At 41.7% G+C, this 14,450-nt stretch overlaps 1 protein-coding gene across 1 annotated transcript in view; it reads right to left on the reverse strand.

Annotated features, from left to right (window-relative positions):
* The window catches only part of CDH16 (cadherin 16), a 58,731-nt gene that overhangs the window by 8,296 nt on the left and 35,985 nt on the right, over nucleotides 1-14,450 (reverse strand). Inside the window, exons 12-15 of the mRNA XM_050922818.1 lie at nucleotides 11,881-12,128; nucleotides 8,450-8,583; nucleotides 4,718-4,957; nucleotides 852-968 (exon numbers count right to left, since the gene is read on the reverse strand). Coding sequence (XP_050778775.1) covers nucleotides 852-968; nucleotides 4,718-4,957; nucleotides 8,450-8,583; nucleotides 11,881-12,128 — 739 coding nt within the window. The remainder of the gene's footprint in view (nucleotides 1-851; nucleotides 969-4,717; nucleotides 4,958-8,449; nucleotides 8,584-11,880; nucleotides 12,129-14,450) is intronic.

Raw genomic sequence — 14,450 nt, forward strand, 5'->3', positions numbered from 1 at the left:
GCTGAGATGAGGAGCAATCACCCACCCGAAGATGTTCTGCTGCTGCTATTGTCTCTTAGCAGGCATGCCACGTTTACAGCCAGCATATCTGAGCAACCTTGTCAAATCAGGGACTTTCCTGAGGTTGCACTTGACCCTGCATCTCCCCAGTGCCAGATCTCTCTGCTGTTACCAACTCTTTGTGCTGCCTGATGTGAGGCAAGACTTTTTTTACAAGCAGATGTCTGTACTGATAGCTTTAAAATTGAAGCTCCAGCGTGGCACATGGGGTGCTGTATATAATGAGAATGGCTTAAATAATAGAACACCAGTGTGATTATTAAAAAAACACCCTCCAGATTAAAACCCAGAAAACAAACTGAGTGCTATGTGAGAAGACGTTCCACTGCAGGTGCTACATTACAGGTGCCACATAGAAAGAGGGAAAAAGAGAGAGGCCGGTAGAGACCATAATTTACAAAGGAAGATCTTTATAACTCCTTAACTTATTAATGTGGAGAAAAGAGTAGATCAGGGGTTCTCAAACTTCATTGCACTGCGACCCCCTTCTGACAACAAAAATTACTACGTGACCCCAGAAGAGGGGACCGAAGCCCGAGCCCCACCGCCCCGGCAGGGAGGCCAAAGCCCAAGAGCTTCAACCCCAGCAAGGGGCCTGTAACCTGAGCCCCGCTGCCTTGGGCTTCAGCCCCGGGCAATGGGGCTCGATCTTCAGCTCTGGCCCCAGCAAGTCTAAGCCAGCCCAGGTGACCCCATTAAAATGGGGTTGTGACTCACAGTTTGAGAACCGCTGGAGTAGATCAATGGATGTGTTATAAGAACCCTCTCAGCATGAAATGTGTTCTTATTACCTGGTAGTTGAATGTGTTGGGCTTTAGATGGAGTCCCACTGTCTTTCAGGATAATGGTAACAAGGTGCACTTTGGGTTCCAGCCAACTGATTCTCATGGTGAGATAAGCATGTGTGTCTGCGGAGTAACAGAGAACATGCAAAATGAAACAGAAGGACAAGTATCAGAGCTGGGGGTGAGAAGGGAAGGAGAGAGAGAAAAACAACACAAACCAGCTGTGGCTTGCATTCATTCCCTCTCTTCCAACCTTACACTGAAAATATTCAGGTTTCAGAGTAGCAGCCGTGTTAGTCTGTATCTGCAAAAAGAACAGGAGTACTTGTGGCACTTTATAGACTAACAAATTTAATTGAGCATAAGATTTCGTGGGCTACAGCCCACTTGATCAGATGCATACAGTGGAAAATACAGTAGGAAGATATAGATATATATATACACACACACACAGAGAACTTGAAACAATGGGTGTTACCATATACACTATAAGGATAGTGATCAGTTAAGGTGAGCTATTACCAGCAGGAGAGAGAGAAACTTTTTGTAGCGGTAATCAATATTACAACAAAAAAAACTTCAAAAACAGACTCCAACAAGAGACTGCTGAATTGGAATTAATTTGCAAAATGGACACCATTAAATTAGGCTTAAATAAAGACTGGGAGTGGATGGGTCATTACACAAAGTAAAATTATTTCCCCATGTTTATTACACACACACACACACACACACACACACACACACACACACACACACACACACACACACACACACACACACACACACACACACACACACACACACACACACACACACACACACACACACACACACACTGTTCCTCACAACTTCTTGCTTCTTGTCAACTGTGGCAAATGGACCATTTTCATTACCACTACAAAAAGTTTTTTTTTCTCTCCTGTTGGTAATAGGTCACCTTAACTGATCAATCTCATTAGACTGTGTATGGTAACACCCATTGTTTCATGTTGTGTGTGTGTGTGTGTATATCTTCCTACTGTATTTTCCACTGTATGCATTCGATGAAAGGGGCTGTAGCCCATGAAAGCTTATGCCCAAATAAATGTTAGTCTCTAAGGTGCCACACGTACTCTTGTTCTTTTTTTAAAATATTCACTATACTTTCCAGTGGCTATCAGAGACACCACTTACAGAGCAGTCCCCAGTATGATTGTAATCACAAGGCATCAATACCACTAGTGCTCTTGCTGATTGAGGGCCTAGTCCCACAAGGTGCTGTATAGTCTAAAGCAGTGGTTCCCAAACTTGTTCTGCCACTTGTGCAGGGAAAGCCCCTGGCGGGCTGGGCCGGTTTGTTTACCTGCCATGTCCGCAGGTTCGGCCAATCACGGCTCCCAGTGGCCGCGGTTTGCTGCTCCAGGCCAATGGGGGTTGTGGGAAGCAGCGTGGGCCGAGGGACATACTGGCTGCCACTTCCAGCAGCTCCCATTGGCCTGGAGCAGCGAACTGTGGCCACTGGGAGCCACGATCGGCCAAACCTATGGACATGGCAGGTAAACAAACCGACCCGGCCTGCCAGGGGCTTTTCCTGCACAAACGGCAGAACAAGTTTGGGACCCACTGTTCTAAAGGCAGGAAGCACTCTGCACCTTGCAACACTAGGCTCTGAGAGCTAAACACGAAAATCTTTGTTACAAAAGGTTGCCAAGTGACATCAATGCCATGGCCCATCACATCATTTATGAAGCCTGTACAATCAAAAGGAAGGAAATGGAGTTAAGGACACCATACAATTTACACTGCCCATGTAACAATATCCTGGATGAGATACCGGGCTGCACCTCTAACACATGCAACACAGAGCTCACAGCCCAGGAGGAGGGAGGCTATGCTGGCTTAGCATTTGCCTGATCCTGGGCTGCTGAGGAGGCCCCCAGTGTACCTTAGGGGCTAAGGGGCTAAGTTATGGCAGCCTCCTTGCACCACCATACGGTCTGTAGCACTGCCTGGAATCTCGGCAGTACTATGTTCTGCCCTGCTTCTAATGTACCCCTCCCAGGCCAGCCCCTGCTCTTGTCCAGGGCTTGCAAAGGGGTGCTTGGGAGACAGTCTGACAGCTGTCTTCCACAGACCCGGCGCCGGGAGAATTTTCCTCCAGTTGGAGCCAGGATTTGTAGGCCTCCTTTCTGCTGCTCTGGCAGTGTTACCTGGCATAAAGGGGCCAGAGGAGGGGTGATGATTTCACCCATTATTTTGATCAGAAATGAGTGTTATGTCACAACACAGCAACTTTAACTCTGACCCAAAATAACCCCCATTCCATCAGTATCCTCAAAATACACAAAGGAGACAGGAAATACTCACGCGCACACACAGGACACACACTGATCAATATCAACTGCAAAGAGGAATACATAATGTTTCCATAACGATATACACTTTCCTATTAAACTATATTTACGACATTATTCTCAAGAAGCAACAATAATAAGGACTTCCTAAAAATCTTACTGTACATTGACAAATACATTAAATAATATTTTCTATTAACAATAGCCCTTAACAGAAAATACTTTGATTTTGGTATCTGACTAACACAAATGTTATATTAAAATCCCTACTGACCCATCTATCTCTCTATCTTAGAGTTTTATTCAGCTGGTATTTGTGCATCTTCCATGTAAACATCTCATAGATCTATTTGCCAGATGTAAGAACTTCCTTTGACTTCTGAAAACTAACCAGAGGTTGAATTATTTCAGAGGCTGATGACAAAACCTTTCTCTGTTGCTATAATTCCTTTCTCCGTAAGCTTCATCATTGAATGATAATCGCATCTGGCTTTCAAATATTGACAGTTTCTTAAACATTTTACTACTCCTGCCTTTGAAAACTGCCACTTGTGTGAACCAAAGTTTAAAATATTTGCAATTGTCTGTGTAATGTTATCGAATGCGGTAGTCAGATGCACGCAAACACACAGGAGACAATTTCCAAAAGTTTCAACAGGGAGCCATTTTAAAGTCTTTTGATCCCCAAGTGCCTACTCAGTTTAATCAGCATTTTCAGAAAATCTTCTAGTTGCTATTGAGACTTGACTGGAAGAGCTGGAAAATGTGAGACTATTACTCTTCTTTAAAAGTTACAAGGAGATCAAAATCAGCCTTATAATGGGACTGTATTTTCAATCTTAACTAGGAAAAAAAAACCCTACTGGTTCTCCCTAATAAAACAACCCTTATGTGCTGACCTGGAGTGCTTGCCCCCCCCCCACCCCCACTCCAAAAATACTGCCCTCCATCACTTGAGTGGAATGGAGAACTGTTAGCAGTCAGGTATGGAAAAATCCTATTGCTCTCTAGGCTAAAACCAGTCAATTGAAGGAGCACGATCAAGTGCTGATCCTGCTCCTACTTGAAGCCAATGACAAAAACTCCAATTGGCATTATTAAGGGCAGGAATTGGGTCAGTAACTCCTATTGAAATCAAAGGGAGCAGGATTGGACCCTCAAACCACCCATAACAAACAATATTTGATCATTTGGCTTAATTAAAAGTCCTCTCCTTCAAATACATCCTGAGCTTTCTGGGGGTGTTTAACCATGTGGAATGTTTGGAAGTGTAGTAAAAAGCTGTTAGTGTAAGACCCAAAAAAGAACAAAAAGCAAATTTTGAAATCAGAATAACCTTTTAGTGACCTGTAATGGAAAAACCATTTGCCAGATGTCTTTCCCACTTCCCACAAACATTCTCCTTGGCCTTCATGTTCAACATGGGAATTCTCAGCCCAAACAATTTTCCTGAGACAAAGTTAGAGGGGGACTAAAACAGGGCTTTCTATCACTTCTTTGTAATGAAGCCTATAGTTACCATTCACAATCACACACCATTGATTAAGTTGATCCTCCAGTTTCTCTGAAGCATGGGGCTATTGGCAAGAGCAAAAATCAATGGGACACTGTTTTCTGCCCCATCGAGATCAAATGCACTGATAATGATAGATTGCTTTTCCCTCTGAGGTGTGCAGAGATGGGATTTGGAGTAGTCTCCTACTAGGAATGGAGAGTTGTCATTGACATCCAAGATGTGGATTGCTATATCAGCAGTGACCATCATTGATGGGCTACCTGCAAGAAAACCACAAAGTGAAGCAGATAAAATTGCAGTGAAATTACTTCTGAGCTAGAATTACTGCTGTTTATAATGTTTCTGTGCTCTTCTGGAAATCTGGAACCAGATCTTCAAAAGTGTTCAGTACCCAACTGGCACCCAGCATTCTGAGCTGTTTTGAAAATCTGGCCCTGATTCTGGGTGCTGAGTCCTTTTGAAAGCTTTGGCCATAAAACTTGAGAAAGTGGGAAGGTTTGTGTAATACCATGAAACCAGACAGTCTCATAAAGGAAATGAGGTTCACAGAAAGCCTTAATAGAATACAGTTCTGAATCAAATACTGTAATGCGATCATGGTCTAACATCTTAGGTAATGTAACAGCTAGTATCTTGGAAGCTTCCTCACATTTTCAGACTGGTCATACAGCATGAATCATTTGGTCCTGAGAACCTTCAAGTAACTTGTAAGGAGGAGTATGAAAGCACATCTCCTTATCTAACTTTGTCAGAAATCCTAACCCTTTCTCTCCATAGGAAGTCAGTGTAGACCAGGGGTCAGCAACCTTTCAGAAGTGGTGCGCCGAGTCTTCATTTATTCACTCTTAATTTAAGGTTTTGCATGCCAATAATACATATTAACGTTTTTAGAAGGTCTCATTCTACAAGTCTATAATATATAATTGAACTATAGTTGTATGTAAAGTAAACAAGGTTTTTAAAATGTTTAAGAAGCTTCATTTAAAATTAAATTAAAATGCAGAGCCCCCCAGACTGGTGGCCAGGACCCGGGCAGTGTGAGTGCTGCTGAAAATCAGTTCACATGCCACCTTCAGCACCTGTGCCATAGGTTGCCTACCCCTGGTGTAGACTTTCCAGTGCCAAATTTTCAGGTGTTCTCAACCATTTACACCTATTGATTGCTAGCATACAAGTGAAATGCACTCAATTACAGCATCCAGTCTACATGACCAAATTCTCATTTGTGCACACATGTATGCGTGCATTTTTGTGTCTGCACATTTAATAGCAACAGCTGAAAATATAGTCCCAGCTTTCTTATTAGTGCATTGGTAAAATTAAAACCAATCATCTTTGTTTTTTTAAACTCAGTACTTGGGTCTGAATGCAGTCTTTCATGTGATGTACGATATAGGTATCAGTTGTAGGAGAGCAACACTCTCAGTTGTTGATACAGCAACACTCAAAGGAATATCTATAATTTTAAGCTATTCATAAAAGGGATGTTCCTAGACTAGAGAATCTGAAGAAGGATGACAAAGATGTTCAACGGCTGAAAATTTAAGTCTCAGCCCATGTGAGGAGGATGCTCTTAGGTGAACTGATTGATATTTCTTAGAATTTGCAATAAAACAATATGTATTGGCAAATACTTTCCAAATGTCAGACCTAATGAGCATAGTCATGAAATCCCTGTTGGAGTTAACAGACAAAGATACGCACCAAAACTGTCCATGTACTCTGCCCCAACCACATGATCAAAAGCCAGAATGATTTGTATTGTGTGGCAAGTCTTGTGAGCCTCACGTTGAGTCACTAGCACCTTTACCAATATAAATTTGATAAAGTGGCGGTAGGAACAAAAGATCCCTTACTAAGTAGTAGCAGCCAGGATCTGTGTTAGAACTGTGGAGGTGATTCCACTGTTGCCCTGTCAGTACTGGGAACACTATGTGTATGGTTACAGATAGTTCTATGAACGGATCCTCCCTCAGTAACCAGGAAACACTAAAACATCAGGGTGCAATCCTGGGATGTGCTGAGTTCCTTCCATAAGGTGCTGAGCTGCCTCAACTTCTACTGGCTTCAGTGCCTTGCAGGATTGGGCCTTTTGAGCGCTTGTGGCTATTTATATTTTGGAATGAATCATCCTATTTGTTTCTCACTGCAATCGTCTGTAAAGAAATGTGATCAGTCACTTCCTTGACCTTGCCCCTTTAAATACATTCAGTGATTTACCATTCAGTGGTGGCTTTAGGCAATTTGAATGTCAAGCCTTTCATCCACTGCACACTGCAGCCAGATGACTATAGCTTCATACGACATAGAAGATTTTTATATAATTACAATACTTGCATTCACATATGATTCTTTCATTGACAATGACAATAGTAAATTCTCTGTCTGGTGTCAGACACAGGTGTGAATCAGACAGGCTGAAAGAGGAATGTTCTTGTCTGAATTAGTTTTTGGGTTTTTTTTAAGTAAATTTGTTTGTGACATCATTGAAGTGTGAATCATTGCTGAGAAGCAGCGTTTATTGGAATGAATGGTTGATATGCTTTACTTAACAGCTTTGGTCTTTCAAAAACAACCTTGTCATTTTCCATTCATACAATCAGACCATGCACCTGTGTTCACTGATTGCAGTGGTGGTAGAGTTAGAAAAATTAAAATCAAGTTATGCTGTTTGTGATGCTGAATGTGAATTGAATATCACTCAGCAAGCTCTCTTGTTAAATACAACTGAAAGAGTTTAAGTCTGGACATTTCAATAAGGCCATCCATATATAATTCTTAGTGTGGAGGGGTATGGAAGACAGAATCAAAGCCATTCACCACAGAAAAAGTAGCTAGCTTTTTTTTAGGTATGTTTCAAAATATTTGTTAAAAATTTGTTTTCTTAGCATTAAGCAATTTCCCTTAAGTTTCCCAGCTCTGTGGTGCCCACTTTATTTTTAAATTGACAAAACACCCCGGGGGGGATAGGAGGGGAGTGATGTCTCAGGTTGGTTGGTTGGTTGGTTTGATGGTGAAACAAAAGATGATTCTTTTCTCAATTACATTGATGTAAATCTTGTGACTTAGTGATGTTACTTCAAATTTACTGCATGTAAATGAGAGCAGAATTTGGCTGTAACAGATCATCAAAACTACTAATCCTTGCAGTCTATATATCTCAGATATGGATGTGTAGATGACGCATAGGTCCAGGAAGTGCAACCTGTCCTTTTCAATAGTAAATGGACCACCAGTAAGTCCATTAAGGAAGGATTTTGGTGAAGGTGTCTTCTGCTGCACATTTCATATATGGTAATGACAGAACTGTCAGTTTTTACCTCATAATGTAAACACAAGCCCAGCACTGCTTACAGAAGTCTTTAGTCCTATGTCCCTAAAGTAAGCAGGAATGAAACTTTAAAATACAAATCTCTCTCTCCATGCTGTTTGCAAAATTAGTGAAATCATGCAAGGCTTCATAGACTCAGGATGCTCCTGTCTTTGTAATCAAGATTGGCCCAGTGTCTCTCCATAGAGTCTATTTGAGAGATGTGTCAAAGTCTAGAGCAAGCACAACTTTTCTGGCCCCCTGTTCCAAATGCATATGTTATGCCAATGTAGACTGAATGTCTTATTTAGACATATACCCACTTACAAATATGCCACTTACAAACCTGTTTGCGTCGCCTCTGAGTTTGGTCCTCTGTCTCTTCCCTGTGCCTGAGAGCAAAAGAAACATCTCTCATCCAAAACCAAACACACATTCTTACCTTTGTCCTCAGCAATAACCTGCACTGTGTAAACATCCTGCATCATTTCTCTGTCCAAAGCCTGCATGACTCTAACTTCTCCAGAATGCTCATCAATGGAAATCCAGTTCATTGAATCATTCCTTAGAGAGTAACTGCAGAGTGAAGTGTGATAGCGGTGATCTATAGTATGTTAATTTAATATTTTATTAAATGAATAATAAGACCATAGCCTACTCTGTTATGTTATTAGCCTGCAATTATATCATTGCAAGTTCACAATGAGCAGAATATGATTTATTCCTCATTAGCCTGCCAATTCTACTATGAACATTTATGATGCAGCTATTAATTATATAAATTCACTTCACCTTTCCCCTGAACAGTAAGATTCAGACTGTGGGGTAAAGTCAAAATCACCAACATGAAATTAAAGGAAAAAAATTCCAATCTGCTAAATAAAAAATTAAGATGGAATTGACAAAATATCTAGTGAGTCTGAAATATTCAAGCCCAGAGCTTTAAAAACAGATATGTCATATAAATAAATGTGAAAATAACCCTGTCTCCTTTAAGGAATTCTTAAAGGAGCATTACCTGTAAACTGGGGACAGTAGATAGAAATTTTCCTGGGGCCATATTTTCCCATAGAGGGATACAGGTGATTTCCACTGAAGTCAATGAGAGGGCCTCATTCTGTGGAGTATGGGGGCTATGTAGATCAATTTCAGTTCAATGAGTTAAATCACTTGTGGGCCTGATTCACAAAATAGATGCTTTTTATTGCTACGGGTGAAGAGTTATGGACCAGTTATAGGTGGTGGGCAGAACAGATGGGGGTGGAGAGAGATGCACACCACTGTTTTCAATCTGATGTACTGTCTGACTGGTGGGCAGTAGTGGAGTTTTTAGGGCCAGATCATCAGCTTCACCAGCACTCTATCCCAGCATGCTCCTGGCTCCAGAGTATGCTGCAAGGAGGATTCCTGGAGCTAGCTATACCAAGTCTGTGCCATCTTTGAAAGAATCCCCACCTGCATATTCATGGACTTTGATACTCAGGATATCTGATATGGTGGAGAAAGGGGAGCCAGAAAATGAACCTGAGGGGGATGAGAGGGATGTTAGAAAGGCCAGAGAGGAGGAGGCTGCAATAGCCAAAATGGGAGAGGATGAGACAATGCTAGCATGTTGTAGCATGCATTTGGAATTGAGCCATGCAGCACTTTCAGAAGTTAACTCTGGCTTTCCCAGGGAAAACTGTATTTAAAGTACTGGGTACAAAATGGAAATCCAGAATTTTGAAGGCCCCCAGGAATCTACTGGGTAGGATTCCCTTTGAATTTGTATTTAATATTGAACACTACTAGACCACTGGTTAATCCATTTTTAAAAGGATCAGATTAAAATTGTGTCCTTACTTTAATGCTGTTTGGGTACACATTTACAGAAACAAATAAGAGGTAATTTGAACTGTGAACTGTGCTTGGAAGGAAATTATACACTGGCTCATTAATTTCTGCTTGCTTTCCGGCAGGGTGCCAGGGCATCTATAATTTACCTCCTCCATTTTAGCCAGAAATCCAAAAATGTGCCTCTAAAACATGTGAGAATTTTTCATTCTCTCTTGCCGTGGATGCTCTTTAAACAATTACAATTTCCATTTTATGTTTTGAATAAAAAATGAACTGTTAACCTTCCATTTGGTAAAAACAAACAAAAAAAACCACACCAAACCCATGCTTCATGGGCTAATGCAGATGAGTTTAGCATTTTGAATGTATTCATCTATAAATATCTTTTTCTATTTACTGTCCCCAGTTTAAAGGTAATGCTCACATGCTGGTACATGCAGTTCCGGCTCATGTATTAATTTGACAACCTCTCCAGCATCATTACGGAAACAAACTCCACATGTCCGAATGAACAAATTTATCTCGCAGTTAGTGTTCCTTATACTTGGCTTTTACGTTTATTCAGATAGTGAAGGATATAAATGTGATCATATTTATGAAAGCATGGGTACTGCATTGCCTAAACAGGAGCCGGATTATGGCCTACACAGGAAAAGCCCGAATAGAGTCTACATGTTTCAACTCAGTTTTCTACCGATCATCCCTTTAACTTAGGGGTGGATTTACTTCATTGCTACTAGCGGGAGAGGTGTGAGTATAGCCCTCAAAATCCCATCGGGAATTCTCATGGATCTTGGGGGAGCCAGGGAGGGCTGGGGCAGTTGTGTGCCCCCTCTCTATTCCCTGCTCTCACTGTAACTCACTTCTATCTACCTCTGTCCCTCAGGTTGTTTCACAGTGCAGAGTAGTCACCGGGTTGGGAAACTGATAACACAGGGCTTGATCTATTGCCTATTCAACTCCGCAGCAGTCTGTCCATCTGGATCTGGACTGGAGATGGCAGTGTCATACATAAGGAAATCCCTACAAGTTTGAGTGTTGTATGGTGCTTTTCTTCTGCTTCCTCACTGCCCAGTCACATTCCTTCCAGTCATGGATCCACCAATGTGTGGATGTGGTGTTTTGGACTCAACCTTCACCCCTTTGGCTCCCTTCTAGGGGAAATTCACAATGCCACCCACTCCACCCTTCAGGGGGCTTTTCTGAGAGTAGGGGCTGGCCCCAAGTGTTGGAAAGTTGCCAGGGTGGGGAACATACTTTTAGGTTGAAATAACACATTATTTCCCTCTAAAATCACAAGCATGCCAGCATCTCATATTATTCTTTTTGATCAGCCCGTTCTCTCCAGGCATTACCTCCTACAGTTCCTTAGTGTGATAAATTCCCTAGTGTGATTATTTTAGTTCAAGGTATTGTCATTTCATGGTTATAGATTCATTACTGAAAGTGGTTTTGTCCCGTATAGCAAAGAATGAGGCCAGGAGTGGCTATCTCTAATGATGCCAGCGGATGGGCTAAACGCAGAGGTGAAAGTAAGCCGGTATTGCTGCCACTACCCCAGCCCTAACCTGAGCCCTGCCGCCCTGGGGTAGCGGTGGAAGGGCTCCTGTGGTGATTTAAAGGGCCCGGCGCTCCACAGCGGCTGGAGCCCCAGGCCCTTTAATTCGCCCCTGAGCCCCAGGGCTCCCAGCCACCTCTGCACTGGTAGCCCTGGGGTAATTTAAAGGCCCTGGGTCTCCCAGCCACATCTGGACCCCCCAGGCCCTTTAAATCTTGAAAGGCCCTGCCTTTTCTGGTTGAGGCCATGCCTCTTCCGGTTGAAGCCATGCCCTGCTCAGGACTGCGGCGTACCGGTAACTCCTTTAAGTTAGTTTCACCCCTGGCTAAACGCCATGTCGAAGCACCAGAAACAACCACATTAACTGAACACATCATTTCGGGCTCTTCAACTGAGAACGTTTCAGAGCACTTCAAAAAATCATCAGTCCCAAAGGATGCACCATAGTGCAATCTAATCTGATAAAGGGAAAGTCTTACCTTAATGATGGTGTGTGGATGTCAGGATCAGTAGCCTTAACAGTCAGTAGCACTGTTCCCAACGCTATGCTTTCTGGTATGCTGACCTCATACCTTTTCTGTGTAAGCACTGGTGCTTCGTTTACATCCTTAACCAACACATGCACTGTAGCTGTAGAGCTGGCATCCTGCTCTTTCCCAACCAGTTCTTCATCATTTCTCACTGAGACAATCAAAACATACTCCTGAACAGTCTCATAGTCAAATTCCTGTAATCAAATTAATTGGGTGTCTTTGTTAATCAGGTTAGTCAAAAATTTCCTAATAAATTTTTTTTGATAGAAAATCAGGTTTTGTGACTGAAGTTTTGCACTAAAAGCAGCTGCTTTCGGTGGAAAATATTGTCTTTCAATTGAAAAGCTTTACACTCAAAAGCCAAGAAGTTTAAATTCAGAAATGCTGTTGCCTCATAGCAACAGTTGTAGTCTATCTGCCTCATACCCCTATCCTCCTCTATGGGCCAGGTTCCCTCACCAGACTACATTTCCCATGATGCACCAACACTAAAGAATCCCATGATGTTCAGCTGGCTGTGGCTCAGCAAGAAAGGAGACTCTAGGGCATTGTGGGAGATATAGTCTGGCCAAGAAGCCCAGACCAAAAAAGAGAGAGGGGATACAAAGCATATAAACTACAACTCCCTTGAGGCACTGTGGTACCATTTTGACTAGAAATTTTTGCTTTTAAATTTTTTTGCCACAAAGTTAAAATTTTCCATGGGGAGAAACCATTTTTCCAATTAGCTGTTTTTGTAAGTCACCATATTTAAAGGTAAGCCATTTCAATCACTGTGTTTTGAATTATTTAAAAAAATAGGAATGAAATAAATGTTTCATCTGAATCCCTAACAGAGATGCACTGAAACCAGCCACCTATATCTAAAGCCTTTTGAATTTCACTGAGAGGAAATTTGAATCTCCAGATCCAAACATATGCCTAGATTTTTGTTCTGGGTTGGGTCCAAAACTAGAAGGGATGTAATTTGGGTTGTCTGTGAATTAAATTTCCTGAAAACAGACTTTTTCCATGACAGCTTCAAATGGTGAGAATTTGAGACTGTTACCACTTAGGCCAAATTCAAACCCTGCCCTAAACTTAATCTCAATACCAGCCCTTCTCTAATTCTTAGAGCTGAGTTCTGCCTTCAGGTATTTTGACTGGGGGCTTACACCTCAAGGCATTTATGTTGTATTATGTGTAATAAATCTTTCAAGTCCCTTCTATAAAAATACTACAGTAATTACTCTTGTGTTTTAGACCATTACTATCAAATATCTTAGTCCATTTGTGAAAGGGTTTCCCATTACATTATTAGCACTTGTGGTTTAACATGTAAACCTGCAGGTCAGCAAGCACAGCAGGAATAGCTGAGAGAGATGTCCATTATGTGCAATATTTCACTAAGGCTTGGATGCAGAAATCTCCTTTCTTCCTTATTTGGTCATGGCACAATACTCCGTGAGCATTCCGCCTCCTCTGTGTGCATTGAAATCCCCCTGCTAAGAAACTAGCTTGTTTTGTAAGTATTCCTCTGCTATACTGAACTGGTGGAGACTTTGGCATACTGACTCTGTCATAATGAGAGGTATGACAAACATTACTGAAAGAAAGATGCAGTTGTAATATGGGATCTTTTAAAAGAGGCAAAATACAAAAATATAACACTGCCTCTTTCATTCCAGAGAGGAAATGTGGTGTGCTGGTTAAGCACATACTGGGAGTCAGGAGATACTGGTTCTATTCCCAGATCTGCTGCTGAGTCACTTGGGGACCTTGCTCAAGTCATTTCATGTCTGTGTTTCATCTTTCCTGTGGGTAAAGTGGGGCTAATATGTATCTAATAATGACCTGATTCTGTGCCAGTGAAATCAATGGAAGCTTTGCCTCTGACTCCAATGATCAAACCCTAAGTAAGTAATTGATAATGTGTTTTGAAGTGGAATCCTGGTGCTATATAAATTTAAATTATTAGGCACTGTAAAATATTTCATTTTATTCTACCTATAAACTACAATGGTTGTCTGACGTTTTTACATATAAATACAGATTGCTACTGCCACTACTTAGCACCGATCTAATACTTTTGTCTTCTAAGTTTTTTGTTTTTGTACAGACATTAATGAACCCCGACAACCACAATGCAAGGTTGATAAAAACTATTATCCCCATTTTCCAGATAGAAAACTGAAGCAGAGCCACTTGCCCCAGGCCACAAAGAGGAGTTTTGATGGAGCTGGGATGCTAAGAGTGGCAGTGCAGACATAGCAGGGCACAAGCATTGGGACGGGCTAGTTGCCTGAGTACGTACCTAGCGTTTCACACAGATTGTACTCGGGGCAGCTAATCCATTCTGACACCCATGCTGTTGTGACATTATTGTAACTTTCCGCTATCTAGCTTTATCAGAACTAGTGTAGGTATGTTGACCTGAGCTGGAAATTTTACCTCCTGCTCCAATGTAGACATACTCTGAGAGACCCATCTTCTGCTCTATTTTCAAGTCTGATTGTAGTTGAAACTCAGTTCTAATG

Source organism: Gopherus flavomarginatus, chromosome 14 (genome assembly GCF_025201925.1).
Source record: "Gopherus flavomarginatus isolate rGopFla2 chromosome 14, rGopFla2.mat.asm, whole genome shotgun sequence".
NCBI lineage: Eukaryota > Metazoa > Chordata > Testudines > Testudinidae > Gopherus > Gopherus flavomarginatus.